The sequence below is a fragment of the Ranitomeya imitator genome, chromosome 1 (genome assembly GCF_032444005.1).
Source record: "Ranitomeya imitator isolate aRanImi1 chromosome 1, aRanImi1.pri, whole genome shotgun sequence".
Taxonomy (NCBI): Eukaryota; Metazoa; Chordata; class Amphibia; order Anura; family Dendrobatidae; genus Ranitomeya; species Ranitomeya imitator.
Genome location: NC_091282.1, coordinates 55,250,577 through 55,278,377, shown reverse-complemented (window position 1 = coordinate 55,278,377; position 27,801 = coordinate 55,250,577). Strand labels below are relative to the sequence as shown.

The 27,801-nt window shown below is 46.5% G+C and overlaps 1 protein-coding gene across 2 annotated transcripts; it reads left to right on the top strand.

The window, feature by feature from the left end:
- Nucleotides 1-448: 448 nt before the first annotated feature.
- CFAP53 (cilia and flagella associated protein 53) lies at nucleotides 449-20,525 on the top strand. Of its 2 annotated transcripts, XM_069746810.1 has the most exons (9): nucleotides 449-528; nucleotides 866-950; nucleotides 6,250-6,479; nucleotides 8,352-8,525; nucleotides 10,942-11,245; nucleotides 11,317-11,535; nucleotides 12,163-12,379; nucleotides 14,709-14,811; nucleotides 19,529-20,525. In XM_069746810.1, the coding sequence occupies exons 2-9, from the start codon at nucleotides 879-881 to the stop codon at nucleotides 19,767-19,769; spliced, it is 1,560 nt and encodes a 519-aa protein (XP_069602911.1). In that variant the 5' UTR covers nucleotides 449-528; nucleotides 866-878; the 3' UTR covers nucleotides 19,770-20,525. The 2 variants fall into 2 exon arrangements, with proteins under 2 accessions (XP_069602911.1, XP_069602919.1); XM_069746818.1 differs by lacking the exon at nucleotides 449-528 and having other exon boundaries at nucleotides 540-950.
- Nucleotides 20,526-27,801: the final 7,276 nt, after the last annotated feature.

Genomic DNA, 27,801 nt, shown 5'->3' with positions numbered 1-27,801 from the left:
TAGAATGAAAATATTTATATTTGGTGATTTAAAGAATCATAGTTCCAAGGAATATTTACCACACACTAATGCTGCCATGGGAAGGGTTAATAGAACAACAATTAGTTAAATCCCTTCTTTCTAGTTTGTCAAAATGTGATGGAAAAACCCTTCCATTCACTGCAATGGAGGGGACTGAGGGGGACCTCGGAGTTCTAGGGTATCGGGACAGAGAAGCTGGCGCTGCCTCAACCAAAAAAGGGTCTTCTCCTCGGTCTTTAGCCTCCAGTTCTCCACTATTGCAAAACTACAACTCCCATCATGCAGGAGGGCCATGCTGGGAGTCGTAACTTGCTGTGTATAACTCCGCGCTACACGGGCGCCCTCTGCCGGTACATCTGCGGTACAGCCGCCGCCGCTGCACATGTTTACAACTGGTTGCTAAGATACGGGAGACATCACTTCCGGAGTCGGCGTTGCCCGGTAACCGAGCGCTGAGTCCCGGGCTCGGATGGACTGAGCAGATCGGAGCTTCCCCCGGTAGTGACGGTAATGATCGTGAGGACCACTGTAGTGTGAACCAGGGCCTGGAACTACAACCCCCAGCATGGCTTCCGTCTGTTTGCACATGCTGGTATTTGTAGTTCTACAGGAAACATGAGCTAATTAGTAGAATTAATATTATATACCTGATGGAAAAATAACAGCGCTAGTGACTAAAGTATTACAGTGATGGAATCGGGGCCTAAAAATGATGGCGTCACTCACTGTCACGTTAGTCGTGTCCTCCATTTTTGGTGCATCCCCCCCTCGGTTGCCGGCTTCCTCTCTCCCCAGACAGGATTATTTCCAGGTGATGTCTGCCATCTCCTCATTGTTTCCGCAGACAGGGAGCCGCCATGTTGCTGAGTCAGAGGAGCAGACCCCGCTGCCGGGAGGTGACCGGCCCGGCCCCCCACAACGTGGCTGTGGTAAGTTACCAGTCCAGGGTCCGATAATGGAGACCCCCAGCGTGGTCACCGGCGGAGGTGATGTTTGGTTCTGTATGATGATGCCCCCCCACACAGTATGGTGCCACACAAATATGAGGTCCCAAGTGCTCCCCACATATTTACATGCCCCCCACACAGTACAATGCTCTCTTACTGCCCCCCAGACATTATAATTGTCTCAGTGCCCCCACACAGTACAGTACCTCCACACATTATGATGTCTGCAGCCTGCCACACATTTATAAGCCCCCACACAGTATGGTCCTCACTGTGACCCCCTTACCCATATTAGATGCCTCACACAGTGTCCCCCCCCCCCCCCCATGCATTATGATGCTCCAAGTCCAAGTACCCCTCATCTATTATTAATAATCTTTTTTTAATGTTTTTTTTTATTATTAATCCTCCAGTCCCCACCCAGACATGATTTCCCCACACAGTGCGCTTCCCACCCACACATTACTCTCCAAACACTATGATGCTTTCAGTGACCCCACACAGTATAACGCCCCTACACAGTATGATGTCCTCAGTGCCCCCCACATACACTAGACTCCCCCACATTGCCCCTCCACACACAATGTCCCCAGTGCCCCCACATACACTAGACTCCCTCACATTGCCCCTCCACAAACATTATGATGTCCCCAGTGCCCCCACATACATTATACTCCCTCACATTACCCCTCCACACAGACAATGTCTCCAGTGCCCCCACATACACTAGACTCCCCTACATTGCTCCTCCACACCCATTATGATGTCCCCAGTGCCACCACATACATTAGACTCCCCCACATTGCCCCTCCACACACATTATGATGTCCCCAGTGCCCCCCCACATACATTAGACTCCTCCACATTGCTCCCACACACACATTATGATGTCCCCAGTGCCCCCCACATACATTAGACTCCCCCACATTGCTCCCACACACACGATGTCCCCAGTGCCCCCACATACATTAGACTCCCCCACATTGCCCCTCCACACACATTATGATGTCCCCAGTGCCCCACCACATACATTAGACTCCCCCACATTGCCCCTCCACACACATTATGATGTCCCCAGTGCCCCCCACATACATTAGACTCCCCACATTGCTCCCACACACACATTATGATGTCCCCAGTGCCCCCACATACATTAGACTCCCCCACATTGCTCCCACACACACATTATGATGTCCCCAGTGCCCCCACATACATTAGACTCCCCCACATTGCTCCCACACACACATTATGATGTCCCCAGTGTCCCCACATACATTAGACTCCCCCACATTGCTCCTACACACACATTATGATGTCCCCAGTGCCCCCCATACATTAGACTCCTCCACATTGCTCCCACACACACATTATGATGTCCCCACATACATTAGACTCCCCCACATTGCTCCTACACACACATTATGATGTCCCCAGTGCCCCCCATACATTAGACTCCCCCACATTGCTCCCACACACACATTATGATGTCCCCAGTGTCCCCACATACATTAGACTCCCCCACATTGCTCCCACACACACATTATGATGTCCCCAGTGCCCCCCATACATTAGACTCCTCCACATTGCTCCTCCACACACATTATGATGTCCCCAGTGCCCCCACATACATTAGACTCCCCCATATTGCCCTTCCACACACATTATGATGTCCCCAGTGCCCCCCACATACATTAGACTCCCCCATATTGCTGCTCCTCCACACACATTATGATGTCCCCAGTGCCCCCACATACATTAGACTCCCCCACATTGCTCCCACACACACATTATGATGTCCCCAGTGCCCCCCATACATTAGACTCCCCACATTGCTCCCACACACACATTATGATGTCCCCAGTGCCCCCACATACATTAGACTCCCCCATATTGCCCCTCCACACACATTATGATGTCCCCAGTGCCCCCACATACATTAGACTCCCCCATATTGCCCCTCCACACACATTATGATGTCCCCAGTGCCCCCCACATACATTAGACTCCCCCATATTGCTGCTCCTCCACACACATTATGATGTCCCCAGTGCCCCCACATACATTAGACTCCCCCATATTGCTGCTCCACACACATTATGATGTCCCCAGTGCCCCCACATACATTAGACTCCCCCACATTGCTCCCACACACACACATTATGATGTCCCCAGTGCCCCCACATACATTAGACTCCCCCATATTGCCCCTCCACACACATTATGATGTCCCCAGTGCCCCCACATACATTAGACTCCCCCATATTGCCCCTCCACACAAATTATGATGTCCCCAGTGCCCCCCACATACATTAGACTCCCCCATATTGCTGCTCCTCCACACACATTATGATGTCCCCAGTGCCCCCCACATACATTAGACTCCCCCACATTGCTCCCACACACACACATTATGATGTCCCCAGTGCCCCCACATACATTAGACTCCCCCATATTGCCCCTCCACACACATTATGATGTCCCCAGTGCCCCCACATACATTAGACTCCCCCATATTGCCCCTCCACACACATTATGATGTCCCCAGTGCCCCCCACATACATTAGACTCCCCCATATTGCTGCTCCTCCACACACATTATGATGTCCCCAGTGCCCCCCCATACATTAGACTCCCCACATTGCTCCCACACACACATTATGATGTCCCCAGTGCCCCCACATACATTAGACTCCCCCACATTGCTCCCACACACACACGTTATGATGTCCCCAGTGCCCCCACATACATTAGACTCCCCCACATTGCTCCTCCACACACATTATGATGTCCCCAGTGCCCCCCACATACATTAGACTCCCCCACATTGCTCCTACACACACATTATGATGTCCCCAGTGCCCCCACATACATTAGACTCCCTCACATTGCCCCTCCACACACATTATGATGTCCCCAGTGCCCCCACATACATTAGACTCCCCCATATTGCCCTTCCACACAGACATTATGATGTCCCCAGTGCCCCCACATACATTAGACTCCCTCACATTGCCCCTCCACACACATTATGATGTCCCCAGTGCCCCCACATACATTAGACTCCCTCACATTGCCCCTCCACACACATTATGATGTCCCCAGTGCCCCCACATACATTAGACTCCCCCACATTGCCCCTCCACACACATTATGATGTCCCCAGTGCCCCCACATACATTAGACTCCCTCACATTGCCCCTCCACACACATTATGATGTCCCCAGTGCCCCCACATACATTAGACTCCCCCACATTGCTCCTACACACACATTATGATGTCCCCAGTGCCCCCACATACATTAGACTCCCTCACATTGCCCCTCCACACACATTATGATGTCCCCAGTGCCCCCACATACATTAGACTCCCTCACATTGCCCCTCCACACACACGATGTCCCCAGTGCCCCCACATACATTAGACTCCCCCACATTGCCCCTCCACACACATTATGATGTCCCCAGTGCCCCCACATACATTAGACTCCCTCACATTGCCCCTCCACACACACGATGTCCCCAGTGCCCCCACATACATTAGACTCCCCCACATTGCAGTGTTATTTGCAAACTTTATGTCTGTCTTATTTTTGCAGTCTGGGACAATTGGTTTTGGGAGGTGCATGTTGATATTATTTGGGCGCGCTATGAAAATAATATTTGGGCAGAGTATAGCGGTTTAAATTGCACATTTCATGGCAGTATTACATAGACAATCTATAGGAGCGGACCCCGACCTTAGCCACACTCAGCTCTGAGAGATGATCGCGAGCTGTTTTCTGCGCAAAGAAATCAGAACCGCTGGATTACCATGGCAGACAGGGTCCGCTGAAGACCCTCATCAGTGCCATGTTTATCCTCCTGCCCTGTGGCTTCATAGGAGGACCGCAGTTTATTTATACGCTGCAATACTGTGATATTGCAGTATTTACCATAGCGATAAAACGTTCAGCTCCACCACGCAGGCCGTAAAAAATCAAGTAACAATAATGTTCAAAAAAGAAAATAAAATAACAATTTAAATCACCCTCTTATTTACCCTACAAAATGAAAAAAATAAATAAACATATTTGGTTTCGTCATGTCCAAAAAAGCCCAATGTATCAAAATATACATTAAATTACCACAAAAAAAAATCTCCATTTTTGGGTTGCCACACTCACAAAAAATGCATTTTAAAAATGAGATCAATAAAAACGTCAGTTCGGGGCGCAAATTACAAGTATTCACCCGGCTCCATCGACACAAAAATAAAAAAAGTCATTTTTATTTTTTTTTACAATTTTTTTTTTTTTTTACCAATAAAAATTAATAAGAAAAAACTGAACATGTTCGCTACTTAATACTTAGTACCTAATCGTATTGATCTGAAGAATCATGTTTCCAGGTCATTTTTCTCCCACATTGAACGCCGGTAATGAAACCCCCCAAAAAAAACTGTGGCGGAATTGTGGAATATTTGTTTATCATTTTCCAGAACATTTTATATTAAAGCGAATAGCGTCAGTCAAAACTACAATACGTCCCACATAAAATAAACTGTAAACCCTCTTACGCCTGTGTGGACGGAAGAATAAAAAAGTTCTGCATCTGGGGAGAAGAGGAGGAAAAAAAGGAAAATGCAAAAACGAGAAATTAATAATAATAATAATAATAATAATAATAATAATAATAATAATATTTTTATATAAATTCCCGGGCCCTTAAGGGGATTAATATCGGTGCACTGTGCTGAGAGTGGCGTTTGCCGGAGCAGACGGCCGTGGGCCACACATCTGGGGTCTCTCAGTCACCGGAGGCTCGCGGACCTTGTGTTCGGGGTCTGTAGCAATTTTGTTTGTCATTCATTATTAGGTCATGATGTGAATGGACCAGTCCCAGGGGTTTAAAGGGATTGTCCAATATAAACAGGCTGTTACCTCTCCGCAGGATAGTTGATAACTACTGATCGGTGGCGGTCCAACCATCGGGACCTGCATGGAGCGGTCCCGATGCCCAACCACTGCTCTTTTCATTCTCTATGGGGTTCTGGGTTTATGGACAGCCTCAGAGAGAATGAATGGAGCGGTGATCAGGCATCCAACCTGCCCCTCTGTTCTGTGACTTGGTTAAAAATTCCCCAGTTTTGCCGATTTTTGCGGATTCCAGCGATTGGACCCCCGGCGTTCAGTAAGTTATGATTTATCCTGTGGATAGGTGATGACTTGTTTACACTGGACAACCCCTTTAAGAAAGATTATGGTGCAATTAGTCTCAGCAAAAACTATTCTACTCTATACAGAGAGCCAAGTTTCCTTCCAGCCGACCTCACGACTACATTATCCTGGAGAGGAGACGTCAAGATGATCTTCGGGAGCAGATGCTGGCCTTCACCAAAGACATAGACTTCGAGGGCATGAAGAACAAATGGGAGAGGACGACCGACCACAAGATCCTGCACAACCGGGTCCAGAGGAAAGTCTCTGAGACCATGGAGGACTATCGCATGCAGATAGAGGAGCGGAGAGACAGGTGGGCACAGCCGGATCAGGGCTTAACAGACGTCCGTGCAAATCGGTCCAAGCGCGACCCGGCCTTGGCTTTCTTGCCCCAAGCGTCACAGCTTCATACAGGCCGGGAGAGCCGCCGCCAGTTTGTGCTTGGACCGATTTGCACGGAAATTTGCATGATACAAAATCTCAGGAGAATGGAGATGTGTAAACTTCTCAGGAGATGAAAAACATTCTCAGCAAACGCATAGCAGTGTCAGTCACAGACCCCCATAATAATGTCAGACCCGTCTATTAAAATGTCAAAGTAGCTTCTTGTGAACCACGGGGAGGCTGAGTTCACACTCTCCGCACTGGCCGGTGCAAAAGTAGAAGGTCTCCATAACCAGAGTGGTCCGCGGGGCTGACATACCTCATCATGCTTTATTCAGCAGTGTTATTCATGGCCGGCATGTGCCTATAACAGCAGCGGCCGGAGCCACCTCTAATTGCTGCTGGAAACTATTTAAATACCGCAGTCAATGGCTGACAGGCATTAAATATGGATAAATTGTCGGTCACCCAACGCTGTCTTGCTGATGGCCATGTTGAGCCCGACAGCCGGACATCATAAAAGGACGGCAATTTATCTACTTACTGCAGTATAGTAGTACAAAAAAAAAATCAGGCGATTGCCGGCTCAAGTCCCCTAAAAAGATAAGAAAATAACGTAAAAATATATACGGTATATAAAAAAAAAAGTACAAAAGTTTAATTCACCTTTTTCCCATTTAAAAAGTAAAAAACTAAAAGAAAAAAATATATTTGGTATCGCCACATAGGTAAAAATTTGATTTATGAAAATATAAAATTATTTAAACCGTATGCTAAATGTTGAGAGGAAAATTGGAATGTGAGAATTGCATCATTCGGTCGCTGCAATCCACAGAAACAAGCAAGCGATAAAAAACTATCAGAATGTGTAAAAAATGGTATCAATTAAACCGTCAGCTGGGCGCGCAAAAAACAAAACCAAGCCCTCATTCACTTCTATCAACAAAACAAAAAGTTACGAGTCGCAAAAATTAACTTCACAAACCACATCGTTTAACAAAGTTCATAATTGGATTTGACCGCTAAAATATATATAGAAATAAATATACAGGTTTGGTGTCGCTCCACCTGTACTGACCTGCGGAATCTCGTTACCGGGTCATTTTTACTGCGCAATGAACGCTGAACCCAAAAAACAATGAAGACATTAGTTTTTTCATCATTTTTCTGCACTTGGATTTTTTTTTTCCCCAGTTTTTTAGTACATTATATAATAAAGTGAATGGTGTCATTCAAAACTACAACTCGTTCTGCAAAAAAACAAAAACATCGTACGGCGATGCACGGTATGTCGGAGATATTTGTTGTGTGGATTTCCCGACGCCTCCAAAATAGGCAACGGTTTGTTTTTTTAAAGCAGGGCTTTTCTGAAGCCAGAAAACTTCTAGAAGCTAGCGTCCATTGAATGATCTTGATTGCTTTGATGATGGGATACTGGGGGCAAAGTGAAGACCCTCGTCAGCGCCATCTTTGTGCTCCCATCAATGCCTCAGTTGACGTTTTTTGCCTCTCACACTAGAAATAAAAAATGAAATAAAAAAAAACAATGAAAGCGTTACATATGTCCCAAAATGGTACGAATAAAAAACATCATCTCCAACCGGCCCACAAGCAGCTCCAGCCCAGGAAAAATAAAATTGGGGCTTATAAAATGGCGACGCAAACAATTTTTTTTTTAATTAACTAAATTAATGAATTAATTATTTAATTTAAAAAAGTTCCCGCAAGTTCGCACCATTGTCTGGTTGTTATATTTGTATGTAATGCTGTGAATTGACCGATGTTTTCTTAACCCTATCAGACTGAAGGCGTTATTGGAGACGGAGGAGCTGGGGCACATTAAGGAGATGGAGTCGATGGAGGAGACGACGCTGGAGAGACAAGCTAAGATGCGAGAGCGGGCCAAGAGTCTGAGGGAGAAGAGAGAGAAGGAACGGCTGGAAATAGTGGCGGAGAAACGCAACCAGCAGTTCAGGTACCTCACCACCCACATCCGTCGGCCGCTTTCACACGTCAGTGGCTCCGGTACGTGAGGTGACAGTTTCCTCACGTACCGGAGACACTGACTCACGTAGACACATTAAAATCAATGTGTCTCTGCACATGTCAGCGTGTTTTCACGGATCGTGTGTCCGTTTGAAAAACACGGAGACATGTCAGTGTTTGTGGGAACGCACGGATCACACGGACCCATTAAAGTCAAGGGGTCCATGTAAAACACGTACCGCATACGGATGCTGTCCGTGTGCAGTCCGTGTGCCGTGCAGGGGACAGCGCTACTGTAAGCGCTGTCCCCTGCGTGTGGTGCTGAAGCCGGTATTCATCCCTTCTTCCCAGCAGCGTTCGCTGGAGAGAAGGAATGAATAAACTTTTTTTTTTCTTTCCCCTTGAAAATAAAGTTTGTGCGTCCCCTCCCGCCTCCCATCCCCTGTTGCCCCCTCCCCCCCCGCTTGCCAGGAAATACTCACCGACACCCAGCTCCAGCGATGTCTCCTCTCAGCGGCTGCAGCCTGTGCTGTGTGAGCGGTCACGTGGTCCCGCTCATTACAGTGAGGAATATGCGCATATTCCTCACTGTAATGAGCGGGACCACGTGACCGCTCACACAGGGCCTGCTGCCGGCGCTGAGAGGAGACATCGCTGGAGCTGGGTGTCGGTGAGTATTTCCTGGCAAGCGGGGGGGGGGGGGGGGGGGTGGGTTGGGCAACAGGGGATGGGAGGCGGGAGGGGAAGCACAAACTTTATTTTTAAGGGAAAAGAAAAAAAAAAGATTATTCATTCCTTCTCTCCGGCGAACGCTGCTGGGAAGAAGGGATGAATACCGGCCTCAGCACCGCACGCAGGGGACAGCGTTTAACTGTAGCGCTGTCTCCTGCACGGTCTGTGTGGTCCTCAGTCGGCACATGGCTGCCGCACGTGTGCCACACTGATGTGCTACGTAAGCACACGAACACGGATAATTCCGGTACCGATTTTTCCGGTACCGGAATTATCTGGACGTGTGGGACTGGTCTTAGGCTGCCGTCACACTAGCAGTATTTGGTCAGTATTTTACATCAGTATTTGTAGCCAAAACCAGCAGTGGAACAATCAGATGAAAAGTATAATAGAAACATATGCACCAATTCTGGATTTATCACCCACTCCTGGTTTTGGCTTCCAAATACTGATGTAAAATACTGACCAAATACTGAATATGTGAACATGGCCTTAGAGGAAATAAAGCTTATTTATTCCTGGTCTATGTGTGCTCTGCAGTCCCTGATGCTTTTCAGGAGCTCTGCTTCCTGGACGAGAATAGGAACATTTTTGTTGCCTGCCTTTTCCTGTGCAGTTAACCACGATGGCTGTGTCTATTCACTGACAGCAAGCAGAGATATATGAGCAGGGAATAAAAGTCAAAGAACCCTATTCATTGTAGTATGTACACTTGTCTTTCGGTATTTTTCATCTTTTTTTGTTTCCTCCATAACTTTTAATTTGCACCTTTTTCCAAGTCTATTTTTCAGTTCGGCATTGTGGGCAGACTTTAGGGTTTCCAGATGTTTTCTACCTTTTGAAAAGTCCCATATTTTGTCACAAATGTATTCCAGTTCCCCGCCCCTCCCCCCCCCCCCCCATAGTCATTTCATGTGCTGCAATATCTTTGAAGAAAATTTTGCAACTTTTCTGCTGAACACGCAACTTTTTTTGTGCTGAAAAGTCGCAAAACAGGTTGAAGACAAAAGCTCAGTGCTCTCTATGAGAAAGCTACCAACAGACATGTCTGCCGGCGATCGGGGAGAACAAAGTGATTGACAGTCCGAAATCGGACATGTGAGATCAACATCTTTCCCATCCATCAGTCGGTCGGTGCCCCTATACCCATTAACACGCCGGCCAAACCCGTCAACATCACCGGGGGCGGCCAAATACTTTTTAAGGGAAAATCCTCCATTTTTTCATCCACACCATTGAATCACATCCATTGCATGACCCAATGCAAACTGGAAACACTTGGCATCTTGTATGGCATCTTGTAACACCTGGGGCCGATTCATTAGTTTATTTGCACTTTTTTTGGCTAGTTTTTGATGTTTTTTGGGCATTTTTCATTAGCACTTTAATTCTTTTATTTTTTTTAAATTTGCACCATTTTATGAAATCTATCTTATATGTGTTTTTATTATGTTCACCATTGTAGGTTTGATGCTTCCAGATATTTTTAACGTTTATAAAAAGTCACAAAATATGGCGTAAATGTGCTCCGTTTCCCCCCCCCCCCTCACTGGAGTGATTTTATGTATTCACGTTATTTTAATGCAATTTTTATGCCGTTTTTCAAAAGATGTAACTTTTTTACAAAAAGTAGAGTTGCTTAATAAAAGCCGCTGTTTACTATTGCTTTTCAGTGAGCAGTGCGAGGAATTACGAGCTCTGAAGTCGAAGATGCACCAGGACGAGGTTTGCACGGAGAGGATGGCACAGCTGGCACTGAAGGAGGAACTGGAGCGGCAGAGGAAGGAGGAGGACATCCTCTTCGCCGAGCTCTGGGAGAAGGATCGATTGGCCAAGGTAGAACACGAGGAGAAGAAGACCCAGCGGCAGACAGAGCTGAACCGAGAAATGTTAGATGTCCTGCAAGTCCAGAGGGCCGCGGCCGAGGATCAGAGGATGGAGGAGAAGAGGCTGAAAGAAGAGGAGGCTCACCTACTGGTAACGACGTCCTCCGCCGGGTCCGGTACTGCTGGAAACCGGTAATGATAACACCGTTATATCGCCCGCAGGTGGAGGAGAGGAAACTGATGAAGCTGGAGGACGAGCGCGCTCTGCGGGAGAAGCAGCGGAAACAGTCGCAGGTCAGGAATATGCTGGATCGCTCCGTCCGCCTCAAGATGAAGCGCCTGGCCCAAGAAGAGCAGGAGGAGCTAGCGCAGGACATGAAGATCATGGAGCAGATTATGCAGGGCTCTAACGATGATACGGAGGAGAAACGCCTGCGCAAGGTAAATGGCCCCCAAGATTTTGGGCAGTAAGGATCATTTATTAACTTTGTTCCTAATTTACCATTTTCAGGCATTGGAAATACAGCAGCAGACCAAGTCCTGCTCACAGCCTGAGTTTGTTACAGTGTATCAGTCTATAAAAAGGGTATTCCTATCTTATAAAGTGATGGCATGTCGCTACTACTGTATAAGAGGTGGTGGTCTGACAATACACCGCCACTTTACAAGATGGGAAAACTCTTCCGGCCTGAGGTCCAGACATGCGGTGCTGCATCTGTGTTTAGCTCTCAGAGGATTGCTTACACTTCTACATTGTAACAAATCCTCAGATGTGTGAATAGGACCAGCTCAGGGCAAGTTTTCAGCCTCCTTATGTAAAGCATTAGTTTTTTCTATTCCCTGACAGCATGCAGAGGAATTGAAAAAGGTGAAAAGCTGAAATCCATTCGCTATAAGCTACTCAGCTCCCCCTGGTGGTGGCCGCAGGAAGTCAGATTTGAATCATTTAACAAATTAGCTTGTAGAGGACTAAAGAAAATGTGAAATACGGATTATTGGGCTGAGCAGAGAATAAAGTGCTGGACTAACGGGCTGCTCATTTAACGTGACTCTTGATGTTTGCTGTAGATGGATCTTCAGAGAGAGCAGCAGACGTACCGGCAGTACCTGGCACAGCAGCTGGAGGAAGAGAAGAGACAGGAAAAGGAAATGGATCAACTGATTGAGGCCGAGCTGGAGAAATCCTGGGCTAAGCGGGCAGAACAGCTAAGACTGGAGAAGGAGGCCAGGAAACGCCTGCTGAAAGACGTGATGGACACAAGGAGGCAGCAGATTAAAGAGAAGTGTAAGGGATATCTGGTGTAGAGCATTACGGGGGCCGCACATGGCGGACTAGTGGTCTTGCATGTACCATTATAGTAAGTGGGAGATATTGAACTTCCTGTACTGAAGGGGTTAATGTGAGTTCTGTTTTTGGGCTCACTCTGGTGGTTACTGATGGTATTGGGTGATTTGTGTTCTGCTGTCTCTGGTGTCCACCTGTTCTATTAGGATTTGGGAGTTTCCTATTTAACCGGGCTTTCTTGTCATTTCCCCGCCGGCTATCAAGGTTATCAGAGTGTTTTGTTACCTCAGCTTCTGGCTTCAGTAATTTTCAGGACAAGCTAAGTTTTGATTTTCTTGTTCCACGTTTTGCTTTATTTTTGTCTTTTCCAGCTTGCATATAATTGTCTCTTTGCTGCTGGTTGCTTTAGTGGGCTGTGATTGCTCCTCATGTTCCATGAGTTGGAACATGAGTTCAAGTAATTACAGGATGGTTTTTTGAAGGGTTTTTTGCTGACCGCGCAGTTTACTTTTGTATCCTCTGCTATCTAGTTTTAGCGGGCCTCATTTTGCTGAATCTGTTTTCATACTGTGTATGTGCCTTCCTCTCATTTCACCGTCATTATATGTGGGGGGCTGCTATTTCTGTGGGGTATTTCTCTGGAGGCAAGAGAGGTCTGTGTTTCTTCTAATAGGGGAAGTTAGATCTTCGGCTGGTGCGAGACGTCTAGGATCAACGTAGGCACGTTCCCCGGCTATTGTTATTTGTGTGTTCAGGTTTAGGGTCGCGGTCAGCTCAGGTTCCATCACCCTAGAGCTCGTTGGTGCTTGTCCTTTTGTGATTCCCTGCCATTGGAATCATGACAGGTTAATCGAGCACTTATTTTAGGCATACTTTCCATCGCTCCTATGTATGCAGCGGAGGCCGCTCCACGAGGATATTAGCAGATCTGCTGAAGCTTGTGGTTGACAGAAAATCACAGACTTCAGCAGTCTGCCTAGCTGCTGGTTATTATAGGGGTACCCAACGTCCTTTTTGGGGGACGTTCCCCCATTTTAATAGCCAGTAAAGGCTAAGTATACAGCTGTGAGCTGATATTAATAGACTGGGAAGCTCCATAGGTATTACCCCCTTCCCAGGCTATAGACATCAGCTCCCAGCCGTCGGCTTTCCCTCTGCTGGTTAAGAAAATTACATGTGAGCCCACACCATTTTTTTCAGAAAAATAATCTTATAATAATTAAATACATGTCCGGTAATTTGCACACACACTGTACTAATTGTATTTGTCACTGACATCTATATATCTACCTCTTCTATATGTATTTACTGTATGTAATCCATCTCTTCTATCCTGTCGGCTCCTGCTGTGATTCTACTGTACGTGGCTGCTGAATTGCCGGCTTTTTATCTATCTATCTATCTATCTATCTATCTATCTATCTATCTATCTATCTATCTATCTATCTATCTATCGGAAAAAAACAACCAGCACTCCTAATGTGAACACGTGCAAGCTGCAAACCACATCATATAGATAAAAAAGAACAGCAGCACATGTACATGAATCTAGGCCATGTGAAAACACAGACAAATATTCAATATGAATTATACTTCTCAAAAATATTTTTTTCACAAATTTTTTTAAAAAAAATATTTTTTTCATAAAATTTACAGTAATAGATGGAATGAAGATTCTTAGCGCATAAATTGGCCAATTCATGTGTGCCCATCAACCACGGCAAGGTGATCTCCTTCTGATGGGTCCTACTCTACCATATAAATGCCACTTTTGGGCCACCGGCCTACAACTCTGGACAAAGCATGTCACTCTTGGCTAAACCTACAATTTATAGGCAGGTAGAGTTGATTGCAGGTGGCGGTAAGGTCAATGGGAGGAGTGCAAGATCAGTCTGGATGCAGTCAACATCTATTAACTAAATAGAGGAAAAAAAAACAACCAGCACTCCTTTTTTCCTCTATTTAGTTATTGGATGTTAACTGCATTGCAGGTGGTGGTTACCAACTCTACCTGCCTATAAATTGTAGGTTTAGCCCAGAGTGACATGTTTGTCCTTAGTTGTAGGCTGGTGGCCCAAAAGTGGCATGTATGGTAGAGTAGGACCCATCAAAAAAAGATCACCTTGCCATGGTTCACATTTGCGTTGTGCGGTGCTGCGTTGTGCGGTGGTCTCGCTGCGGTGGGGACATCGGAGGACGTCTACCTCGTCTGCTGTTTTATTTGGATGCCAACTGACTGCGGCTTTGTGCTTCCTGAACCGTTGTTGTTGGGATGTTATGAAACCCCGCGGTACACTGAGCTATTATTCTACGCTTCTGTTTTTTCTAGTGGAGAGAAATGCCGAGGAACAGGAAGAACTGGCGCATGATAAAGAACTTCTGGAAAATGCGATTGCAGAACACAAACAGCTCGAATTGGAAAGAAATGGCAGGTAAGGCATGTGACAGTGAAATATGTACGGCTCCATTTCTTGAGGCTGCCTCTCTTCTTCCCCATGCTTTATACTGCAGCTGGGCATCCTACATCTGGCAATCGGCTGATTGTAGGTGTCGTGTCCTCTTCACTGACCCTGGTCCAGCGGTCATGTCACTAGTCCGTGGCTGCCGGACCAGAGCCCTGTGGACTTTCTCCTACCTACCAGCATCACTGGCACCTCTTCTGATGACAAAGTCTGGTGCAATGTCATTGTTGCTGCCCGACGCATTGCGCCTGGCCTAATGGTCAGAAGTAGCAGCGGGAATACCGGCAGGAGGGAGAAGGTGGTCCAGCAGATACGGACTATCGACATGTCTGCTAGACGAGAGTCCTGCAAATAATTTTCATTCATTCTACTGTTCACCCATGCACAGCTCCACACCTACATTGGTGGATGTGCCAGGTACTGCAGCTACCCATAGGATAAACCATCAAGATTTAAAGGATATGGTCACTTTTGGCAATAATTTTTGTTACTTGCATGTATTTTAATAATAATAATAATAATAATAATTTTATTTATATAGCCCCAACATATTCCACAGCACTTTACATTATAGAGGGGATTTGTACAGACAATAGGCATTACAGCATAACAATAAACACAGATCAACACAGATACCGAGAGGAGTGAGGGCCCTGCTCGCAAGCTTACAATCTATGAGGAAAAGGGGAGACACGAGAGGTGGATGGTAACAATGGCTTTCGTTGTTCGGACCAGCCGTAGTGTAAGGATCGGGTGTTCAGATAATGCTGCATGAACCGTTTACCAACCACAATGTGACAAAGTACAGACACAGGGCTATTAAATGCATAAAGCATGTGAGGCATGATACAAGGAACCTGGTTATGAAGAACATTTTGAATGGGCCACACAGGGATAGTTAGATAAGTGAGGTGAGGCGGTAGGTCTGTCTGAAGAAATGAGTTTTTAGGGCACGCTTAAAACTGTGGGTATTAGGGATTGATCGGATTATCATGGGTAGTGCACTCCAAAGAATTGGTGCAGCCCATGAGATGTCTTGGAGACGGGAGTGGGAGGTTTGGATTATTGAGGATGTTAATCTTAGGCAGGGCTGCCACTAGAAATTTTGGGGCCCCATACTGGCAAAATTTTCGGGGCCCCCTTGAAACTCCGCCCAGGCTCCACCCCAGCCCCGCCTCCAGGCTCCACCCCCCGAACTGTCCACAGTCCCACCGCTCTCTCTTGGAAAATCTCCACTTCTCACCTATCACACATTAACAGTTCCCATCACCAGATCACACATATAGCCGGCAGCTTTTGTTTTGGCCAAAAGATTTTTTAAGCCGCCACCATAACACAGTAGACACTTTTGGCCGGGCCCTACTCTACTCTAACCTACTAAATATTTGTTAAAATATGCAATACAATGTAGGTATATTTTTATTTATTTTTCAATTTTTAAAATGACCTATAATACTACATACAAGGAACAAATACCACAGCACTATGACCAGATGACATATTACCACCACAGTGATCGAACAATATAAAATACAAGGAACAAATACCGCTACACCATGGCCAGACCGCATATTACCACCAATGACTGAAGACTACAATACTGATCAGTAATAAAAAAAACCCACAATACTATCACCATCAGTGCCATTATACACAGGAGATCTGTAATTAGTAAGCAGTGTCTGTGTAGAGGTAATACAGTGATCACCGGTGACATTATACACAGGAGCTCTGTATATAATGTATAGGTAATACAATGATCACCGGTGACATTATACACAGGAGCTCTGTATATAGTATACAGTGTATAGTGTCAGTGTATAGGTAACACTGACTCACCAGTGACGTCTCTAGGTGAAGTCCTTCATCTTTCATCCAGCACAGACCGCCATCACTTCATCCAGCCAGTACTCGTCTCTGCAGGAAATAACACAGTTATCTCGAGTTCCGCTTGTAGAACACATTACTTAATTTTCCCAGTCTCTACATTACACCACATGAAGAAGGCAACATAGTATCACTCTACACAGTAACAGGACCGCCCCCCCATTTAAAACAGTATACTCAAAAAATAAAATAAATACATCACTGCAATAATAATATCCCTTAATTAGCCCCTATGGTAATATTCGCCATCCCCGTGTGTCTCATTCCAGGCTGCAGCTATATGTTCTCCCATCCTGCCCTCATGAGTATCCATTCTGCCCCATATGATCTCCCCATCCTGCCCCATCTGTCTCCATCGTATCCATCCTGCCCCATCTGTTTCCAATCCTGCCCCATCTGTTTCCAATCCTGCCCCATCTGTTTCCAATCCTGCCCCATCTGTTTCCAATCCTGCCCCTTCTGTGTCCAGCACTCTGCCCAATCTGTGTCCAGCACTCTGCCCCATCTGTTTCCAATCCTGCCCCATCTGTGTCCAGCACTCTGCCCCATCTGTTTCCAATCCTGCCCCCTCTGTGTCCAGCACTCTGCCCCATCTGTGTCCAATCCTGCCCCATCTGTGTCCAGCACTCTGCCCCATCTGTGTCCAGCACTCTGCCCCATCTGTTTCCAGCACTCTGCCCCATCTGTTTCCAGCACTCTGCCCCATCTGTTTCCAGCACTCTGCCCCATCTGTTTCCAATCCTGCCCCATCTGTGTCCAGCACTCTGCCCCATCTGTGTCCAGAACTCTGCCCCATCTGTGTCCAGCACTCTGCCCCATCTGTGTCCAGCACTCTGCCCCATCCGTGTCCAGCACTCTGCCCCATCTGTGTCCAATCCTGCCCATCTGTGTCCAGCACTCTGCCCCATCTGTTTCCAATCCTGCCCCATCTGTGTCCAGCACTCTGCCCCATCTGTGTCCAGCACTCTGCCCCATCTGTGTCCAGCACTCTGCCCCATCTGTGTCCAGCACTCTGCCCCATCTGTGTCCAGCACTCTGCCCCATCTGTGTCCAGCACTCTGCCCCATCTGTGTCCAGCACTCTGCCCCATCTGTTTCCAATCCTGCCTCATCTGTGTCCAGCACTCTGCCCCATCTGTTTCCAATCCTGCCCCATCTGTGTCCAGCACTATGCCCCATCTGTTTCCAATCCTGCCTCATCTGTGTCCAGCACTCTGCCCCATCTGTGTCCAGCACTCTGCCCCATCTGTGTCCAGCACTCTGCCCCATCTGTGTCCAGCACTCTGCCCCATCTGTTTCCAGCACTCTGCCCCATCTGTTTCCAGCACTCTGCCCCATCTGTGTCCAGCACTCTGCCCCATCTGTGTCCAGCACTCTGCCCCATCTGTGTCCAGCACTCTGCCCCATCTGTTTCCAAAACTGCCTCATCTGTGTCCAGCACTCTGCCCCATCTGTTTCCAATCCTGCCCCATCTGTGTCCAGCACTCTGCCCCATCTGTTTCCAATCCTGCCTCATCTGTGTCCAGCACTCTGCCCCATCTGTGTCCAGCACTCTGCCCCATCTGTGTCCAGCACTCTGCCCCATCTGTGTCCAGCACTCTGCCCCATCTGTGTCCAGCGTTCTTCCCTGGGCCCCCTGGATCGCCGCTCTCAAGGAAAAAAAAAAGTTCTTCTTACCTGGCCGTGCTCCTGCGGCGGGCGAAGTTCTCTGTCTCCACGCAGCTGCAGCGTGCACTCGCCGGCGACTGACAATGATGTCAGACGCCGGCGACATGCACGCACGCTGCGGCTGACGTCAGCTGCCAGCCTCAGATTGGCTGGCGGCTGTTAACTATTGACGTGCGGGCGTAGCTTTAAACAGCTGCAGCGTCGGCGCTAAGGGCCCGGTTAGCCTGCGGCTGCCGGTAGGGGCCCGGTGAGCAGATGAGACGGGCCCCCTCTGCCCACCGGGCCCCATACGCCAGTCACGGCCGTCATGCCCTGATGGCGGCCCTGATCTTAGGTCTCAGACTATGGGGGTGCTGAACCATGGAGTGCTTTGTGGGTGAGAATGATAAGTTTGTCCTGGATTCTGGAGTGGATGGGTAGCCAGTGTAATGACTGGCACAAGGTAGAGGCATCGGTGTAACGACTGGTGAGGAATATGATCCTGGCAGCAGCATTGGACAGATTGGAGCGGGGAGAGTTTGGTAAGAGGGAGGCCGATTAGTAGAGAGTTACAATAGTCCAGACGAGAATGAATAAGAGGTGGTTTTTAATCAAAATATTTGGCACTTACAGGCTCTTATCTTTTCCTACACATTGCTGGCTACTGATCGAGTTACCTTAGGATCCTTCCGTTTAGAACTCTTGCATCTGTCTTTTTTTCAGAACTCTTCTTAACTGATTTATGATCATAGTTGAGCTGAACTTTCATGTGGTGATAAGTCTCACTGACAGATTCTCAGTTACCTCATTCTGCAGCCAGAACTAGAGCAAAACATAGGCTATTGAAGGCAAGCAGTGCATTTTTTTAATGAAACCCAATTGCAAAAATTATTTTTACCCCAAGATACAAGCTGTGGGAAAACACATTTCATTTTATGGATCCATTACGATATCTTTCTGGTTTTTTTTGCGGATCTATGTCCGTATGAAAAAAGGAAAAGAAGAGAGACATCCTCTGGGCTGATTTGTAGACTAAACTCCCCCGTTCAAGTAAATAGGCCTCTATCCAATTCATTTTTTATTAAATAATAACTTTTATTTAGATTTTTTTTACGTGCAAGAAAAACGGATGAACTTTGTAACTTTCTCTACAGGCAACTGAAGACCGCCAAACAGTATCAGCAGCATCTTCTGTCTCAGGTGGCTTATCAACAGCTACAGCGGGGGGCTGAAAAAGATGAGGAACGGCGGGAATACGAAGCCGGATTACAAGCCGAGAAGTCATACCAGCAGAAGCTGCGGGATATCCTCTCCAGGCCGTATATCCGGCAGGAACATGTCCATCCCCTGAGGAGGACGCGCATCTCCAGCCCCAAAGACTGGTTAGCACAGTGACCCCACTCAGTGCCCCCACACACTTATTAGGATGCTATAGGTAAAGAAAAAAAAAAGTTTAGCATATTAGAAGTTTTGCTCAACGGGGTGAGACCCCACCCTCCGATCGCTGAAACGAAGGTGCGGAAAAATTAAATTGAATGCCTCTCCTGCCGCTTTGTTTTGTAATTGGTGGAGGTCTCAGCCCTTGAAATCTTTCTGATCAAAACTTCTGACACGTGAAAAGTTTTTTTTCCAAGTGAACTTAATGTTTAATCCAACATATTAAAATAAGGAGACAACTCCTGGGACGGCATCATACACATAGTAAGGCGAGCGACGCGTTTCGACCAAGCGGTCTTTATCACAGCTGATCTGCTAAATGACATATCCGGTATATATACAATATAGCACCAATCAAATGCTAGAAAAATGTCATTTTTCTAGCATTTGATTGGTGCTATATTGTATATATACCGGATATGTCATTTAGCAGATCAGCTGTGATAAAGACCGCTTGGTCGAAACGCGTCGCTCGCCTTACTATGTGTATGATGCCGTCCCAGGAGTTGTCTCCTTATTTTAATATGTTGGATTAAACTTTTATATTTTATTTGGAAGCTGGATCATCTTTTCGTTTTCTTGGATATTCTTCACGTCACGTCAGGACGGAGATCCGTGCTTCCTGCATTTCCTCGGTGTGCTGGCTCCCTGCCTTTTGTCGAACTTAATGTTTAACAATCCAAGACAATTCAAGATGCAAATTAAAAATTGTACAAAAAAAATCTTGAGACAAAAAGAAATCTGATTTTGCTCTTGTCGTCAAAAGAGTCAAAAATAATTTTAGTAGGCTTCATGCTGGGTTTTTGGAAAAAAAAAAATTCTATATATATAAAAAAAAAATAAAAATGTACATTTATTTTGCGTGTAGCATATATATATATATATATATATATATATATATATACACCGGTGGTAACCTCAATGACATCACTGCTAGTCAATGATGCTGTGTTCGCAGCATCTCATTCACCAGTAGTTAGGTGAGAGATATGGTTGTTTTTCATTTTTGTTTTTTTTACAAGAGACGATGGCTTCAACAGAATCGGCGTTAGGTCAGTATAACTGTTTGTTATTTGTAAATAAAAAAGTAAAAGTGTGTTTTTTTTATTTCTAATAAAGGACTTTATTCTGCCTGTGTGTTAATTTACAATATAACTATAGGATTAGTAATGGATATGCGTCTTATAGACGCCTCTCCATTACTAAGCTGTGAGCTTGATGTCACCAGACAATACAAAGGTGACATCAACCCCACAAATATTAACCCCACTTACTACAGCCATATGGCAAGTGGGAAGAGCAAGGCTAAGAGCAAGATTTGGTGCATCTTATGGATGCGCCATATCTGGGGCGGCTGAAGGCTGATGTTGATAGCCTGGGGAAACAATATTTCTGGTACCTGGCTATTAATATCAACCCACAGCTGTCTGTTTAGCCTTTACTGGTTTAAAGATATAGGTGGACCCTACGTCATTTTTTTTTCTGGGGTCCCTTGTAAATTCACCCCTAAAGGCTAAGCAAACAGCTGTGAGCTGTTACTAATTGCCTGGGAACCTTTTGGAATATTGTGCTATTTCCCAGATTATAATTATCAGCTCCCCAGCCATGAGCTTTCGCTCTGCTGGTTATGAAAATTACGCTGGAGCCCACGCCATTTTTTAAATTTAATTCTTTACTGTACACAGCGGGTGCTGAATACAACTCTCATCATTATCGCCTGGCCGCGCTGATCTCAGGGAGCCCAATGACAATGGTGAGAGTTTCCTTCAGCAGCCGGCGCCTGGGATCAGCGTGAACTGTACCGCTTTGTACCAGGTGCAGGTACATGTTACGCTGATGACACACGGAAGTCATCAGTATGCACATGTGCGGCACGCATTTTGTTCATGTTGCGCAAGGAAAAAACTGACATGTGCTCACCTCTATTGAATACAATGGGTGTGCGTGTGTCTGTATTTGTGGTCGTTAAAAAACGGATGTGTGAAGCAGGCCTTACTTTTGATTTCTGGTCAGTCAGAAGCTGTGGTCCCTAAACAGCACCACGGGACTGGAGGGGTGCGGGGAAGAGATGAAGACTGCACGTATGTTAATTTAATAGCACCACTCCAAAACTGGTTTAAGCATGTGCACCGTCATAAAATTACTTTAAAAAAAAAAAAGTGGTAATTTATCAACAGAACACAAGATGGCGCAACAAGCTGAGAATTTCTGTAAATGGAAATTAAACAGTAAAAAACAGACACAAGTATGGTAGGAGTGACACCTTTATTAGCTAATCCGAAAACTTAGGGTTTAGAAGATGTCGAGCACAGAGGCCCCTTCATCAGGAAAGTTACAAATGAACCAGAGGAAAGACCCGATTTGTGGATAACGGTAATTCACACGAATATTTACTCGTCATTAGATTGGTAACCAGTCGTGGTTGGGTCAAGACTTGTGGACAAGAAAAAAACAGCCACTGAGCTCTGTACAAGTTACTGTGTAATCGGTGTGTTGTGCTCTACAGGTAGGTCCATAAATATTTGGACAGTGGTTGAAGCTTCGCGATTTCAGCTCTGAAGGTCGCTATTTCTGATTTAAAATGGAACACGTGAGATGTAATTGGAGTGGGGACTTTCAGGTTTAATTAAAGAGGTTGAACAAAACTAAAATATCCTGTGAAACATTTAGGAATAGCGACCATTTTTCTACAAAGGCTCCTCATTTCCGGCAATGACGGCCTGAAGTCTGGAAGCCATGGACGTCACCATCGCTGGTTTCCTCCTTTCTGAGGCTTTGCCGCCTTCACTACTGCCGACTTCCGTTGTTGTTTGTGGGTCTTTCTGTCTCAGGTTTTGTCTTAGTCATGTGAAATGCTGCCCGATGGGACTGAGATCTGGTGATCACTCAGCCATTGCAGAATATTCCAGTTCTTTGCCTTCTCCGTATTTTTGGGGTCATTGTCCTTCTGTCGTGTGAAGCGTCGTCCAATCAACCTGCTGAATTTGGTTGAATCTGCGAAGAAAGTATCACCCTGAACACACAGGAGTAACCCGGCTGCTTCTCTCTTCAGTCACATCATCGATACAGAGGCTTGTAAAAGTAGTCACCACCATCCCCATAGCATATTTCATGTTTTGCTACCTCAACCCGGAATGTCATTTTATTTTTTTATTGTGAAGCGAACATCAAATAGGACAAAATAACTGATAACTTCAGTGTGCATAACTATTCACCCCCTAAAGTCAGTACTTTGTGGAGCCTCCTTTTGCGGCAATTACAGCTGCAAGTTGCTTCGGATAAGTCTCTGAGCTTTCCACATCTTGCCGCTGGGATTTTTTCCCATTCCTCAAGGCAAAACTGCTCCAGCTCCTTCAGGCTAGATGGTTTCCTCAGGTGAACAGCAATCTTCACGTCTGACCACAGATTCTCAATTGGATTAAGGTCTGGGCTGTGATTAGGCCACTCCAAAACATTTACACGGTTCCCCTTCAACCACTCGAGTGTTGCTTTAGCAGTATGCTTTGGGTCATTGTCTTGTTGGAAGGTGAACCTCCGTCCCAGTCTCACATCACTGACAGATTGAAATAGGTTTTGCTCAAGAATATCCCAGTATTTCGCACCATCCATCTCCCTCTCGACTCGGACCATTTTCCATGTCCCTGCTGCCAAAAACCATCCTCACAGCATGATGCTGCCACCACCATGTTTCACTGTGGGAATGATGTTCTTGGGGTCATGAGCTGCGTTGGTTTGGTGCAGTCATAGCATTTACCTTGGTGGCCAAAAAGTTCAATTTTGGTCTCATCTGACCACACTACCTTCCTCCATACATTTGAGGAGTCTCCCACATGTCTTTTCCCAAACTAAAAACGAGCCTTACAATTTTAGTGTAAGTAAAAGCTTTTTTCTGTCCACTCTTCCATAAAGGCCATCTCTATGGAGTGTACGGCTTATTGTGGTCGTATGGACAGATACTACAGTCTCTGTTTGGGAACTCTGCAGCTCCTTCAGGGTCACCTTTGGTCTCTGTGCTGCCTCTCTGATTAATGCCCTCCTTGCCCGAGCTGAGAGTTTTGGTGGGCGGCCCTCTCTTGGCAGGTTTGTTGTGGCACCATGTTCTTCCCATTTGATGATAATGGGTTTGATGGTGCTCCAGGGATCATGAGAGATTGGGATTTTTTTTATAAACCCAACCTTGACTTATATTTCTCAACAACTTTGTCCCTGACTTGTTTGGAGATCTCCTTGGTCTTCATGGTGTTATTTGGAGACCTCCTTGGTCTTCATGGTGTTTGGTTAGTGGTGGCCTCTTGTTAATGGTGTTGCAGTCTCTGTGGCCTTTCAGAAAAGGTAAAGTGTATCTACTGACAGACATGTGACACTTAGACTGCACACAGGGCGATGTCCTTTCAATAACAATGGGACTTATGAAGGGAATTGCTTGCACCAGGCATTTTTAGGAGCTTCATAGCAAAAGGGGTGAATACATATGCACATGCCGATTTTTAGTTATTTGATGCCATAAATTAAATTTATGTCTATATTTGTTTCCCTTCACCAACTTACACTGGTGCTGGTGCGTCACACACTAATTGGATTATGAAAATATTTAAATACAGGTTGTAATTGTCACGTTCGAACACGGGTAAGTCCGGCAGACGACACAGCATACAACTGCGACAGGATGGAAAAAGGGAGAGGAAGGCCCTGAAGTTAGGGAGCAAGGGATTGGTCACCTCTTGACATGAAACTGTACCTGTCCCTAAACTCCCCTAACACCCTGTGCAGGTCCTTCCCCCCGCCGCCGTCACATGCTTAGTCCCTGATTGTCTCCTCAATGTACCCTGCCTAGTCCATTAGCCGGAAAGGACGCTAGCCTCACCACTGCAGATGGTAACACAGGAGAAGAGACAAACATGGGCTGGACAAAGAAAAAGTGGCAAAATACTCAGTTTCAGGCTTTGCTGCTAAGCTTCACGGCAGCAGAGAATATGGCACATGGTATACCACCAACACGGGAGAGCTCCTCACTCCAGGCTGGTCTGCATAGAATATCTCTATGACTGGTGATCAGGTGATGGGTCATGTGACTATTTAAAGGATGGGGGAGTGGTTACCAACATCAGCTGACCAGCCTAAAAGCAGCTGCCAGCAAGATACTGACACTAACTCTTCCTGGACCAAAAGGAAAAAAAATTTCAATTACAGCCGAACCAGAGCCGTCATGAATCCCATAATGAATCGTAAAACAGTAATGTAACAAAATAGGTTGAAAGCCAAGAGGGTGAATACTTTCGCAAGGCACTGTAAACACTAGTGACTCATTGCCATTGGAAGACTGCTTGTCCGCGCCATCCCACCGCCCCTCCCATGTGTTACAGAGGACGTGCTGAGCTTTGGATCATGGGTCGTTCCAAGCCTTCTCCATACTTTCTGGTACAGCTTGATCTTAGTTTTGCTTTTCCAAAACTGGGCGACTTCTTTAGATGTTTTATCGCAAAGTCTAATCTGGCCTTTCTATTTTTCAGGCTGATTAATGGTTTGCACCTTGAGGTGAACCCTCTGTACTTGCTTTCATGAAATCTTCTCTATATGGTAGACTAATATACTGAGACACCGACTACTCGAAGAGTGTTCTTCACTTGGTTGGTTGATGTGAAGAGGATTTTTTTCACCATGGGAAGGATTCTCCGCTCATCCACCACTGTGGTCTTCTGTAGACATCCAGGCCTTTTTGTGATCCCAAGCTCACCAGGGAGCTCTTTTTTGGCAGAATGTTCCTTACATTTCCGATATCTCTCTGATGATCTTTTTCTTTTCCATTGAGAGCTCCTTTAACCGCATTTTGTGGGCTCACAGCAACAGCTTCCAAAGGCAAATGCCACACCTGGAATCAGCTCTGGACCTTTCACCTACTTAACTGATGATGGATAAATGAGGGAAAAGCCCATACGGTCCATTAAAGAGCTTTTGGGATAACTGTCCAATCTTTTGGTAACTTTAAAAAGAGGCAGCTTCATAAAAATAAAAAAATAAAAATCTGTAATTTCTAAACCATTACTCCAACTAGGATGTTAATACCCTCAAATTAAGGCTGAGTGGCGGCACTATAAGCCTCACTATAATTATGCCCATAATTGTGTCTCTCTCCAAAATTTCTGGACCTAAGTGTATATGCAGTATGATCACGGTGTGTACTGTGCAATATATGCAGTGTGATCACGGTGTGTACTGTGCACCGTGCACTATATGCGGTGTGATCACGGTGTGTACCGTGCACTATATGCGGTGTGATCACGGTGTGTACTGTGCACTATATGCGGTGTGATCACGGTGTGTACCGTGCACTATATGCGGTGTGATCACGGTGTGTACCGTGCCCTATATGCGGTGTGATCACGGTGTGTACTGTGCACTATATGCGGTGTGATCACGGTGTGTACTGTGCCCTATATGCGGTGTGATCACGGTGTGTACCGTGCACTATATGCGGTGTGATCACGGTGTGTACCGTGCACTATATGCGGTGTGATCACGGTGTGTACCGTGCACTATATGCGGTGTGATCACGGTGTGTACCGTGCACTATATGCGGTGTGATCACGGTGTGTACTGTGCACTATATGCGGTGTGATCACGGTGTGTACTGTGCCCTATATGCGGTGTGATCACGGTGTGTACTGTGCCCTATATGCGGTGTGATCACGGTGTGTACTGTGCACTATACGCGGTGTGATCACGGTGTGTACCGTGCACTATACGCGGTGTGATCACGGTGTGTACTGTGCACCGTGCACTATATGCGGTGTGATCACGGTGTGTACCGTGCACTATATGCGGTGTGATCACGGTGTGTACCGTGCACTATATGCGGTGTGATCACGGTGTGTACTGTGCACTATATGCGGTGTGATCACGGTGTGTACCGTGCACTATATGCGGTGTGATCACGGTGTGTACCGTGCCCTATATGCGGTGTGATCACGGTGTGTACTGTGCACTATATGCGGTGTGATCACGGTGTGTACTGTGCCCTATATGCGGTGTGATCACGGTGTGTACCGTGCACTATATGCGGTGTGATCACGGTGTGTACCGTGCACTATATGCGGTGTGATCACGGTGTGTACCGTGCACTATATGCGGTGTGATCACGGTGTGTACCGTGCACTATATGCGGTGTGATCACGGTGTGTACCGTGCACTATATGCGGTGTGATCACGGTGTGTACCGTGCCCTATATGCGGTGTGATCACGGTGTGTACTGTGCCCTATATGCGGTGTGATCACGGTGTGTACTGTGCACTATACGCGGTGTGATCACGGTGTGTACCGTGCACTATACGCGGTGTGATCACGGTGTGTACTGTGCCCTATACGCGGTGTGATCACGGTGTGTACCGTGCACTATACGCGGTGTGATCACGGTGTGTACCGTGCACTATATGCGGTGTGATCACGGTGTGTACCGTGCACTATATGCGGTGTGATCACGGTGTGTACCGTGCACTATACGCGGTGTGATCACGGTGTGTACCGTGCACTATACGCGGTGTGATCACGGTGTGTACCGTGCACTATCCGCGGTGTGATCACGGTGTGTACCGTGCACTATATGCGGTGTGATCACGGTGTGTACCGTGCACTATATGCGGTGTGATCACGGTGTGTACCGAGCACTATATGCGGTGTGATCACGGTGTGTACCGTGCACTATATGCGGTGTGATCACGGTGTGTACCGTGCACTATATGCGGTGTGATCACGGTGTGTACTGTGCACTATCCGCGGTGTGATCACGGTGTGTACCGTGCACTATATGCGGTGTGATCACGGTGTGTACCGTGCACTATATGCGGTGTGATCACGGTGTGTACCGTGCCCTATATGCGGTGTGATCACGGTGTGTACCGTGCACTATCCGCGGTGTGATCACGGTGTGTACCGTGCACTATATGCGGTGTGATCACGGTGTGTACTGTGCACTATCCGCGGTGTGATCACGGT

What these genes read in the sequence shown, in the direction of transcription:
- CFAP53 (XM_069746810.1), top strand. Translation starts at nt 879, where the DNA reads ATGTTGCTGAGTCAGAGGAGCAGACCCCGCTGCCGGGAGGTGACCGGC. An exon ending in AAGAGGAGGCTCACCTACTG is followed by an intron (nt 11,246 to 11,316) that starts GTAACGACGTCC and finishes TATCGCCCGCAG; the next exon opens with GTGGAGGAGAGGAAACTGAT. An exon ending in AGGAGAAACGCCTGCGCAAG is followed by an intron (nt 11,536 to 12,162) that starts GTAAATGGCCCC and finishes TGTTTGCTGTAG; the next exon opens with ATGGATCTTCAGAGAGAGCA.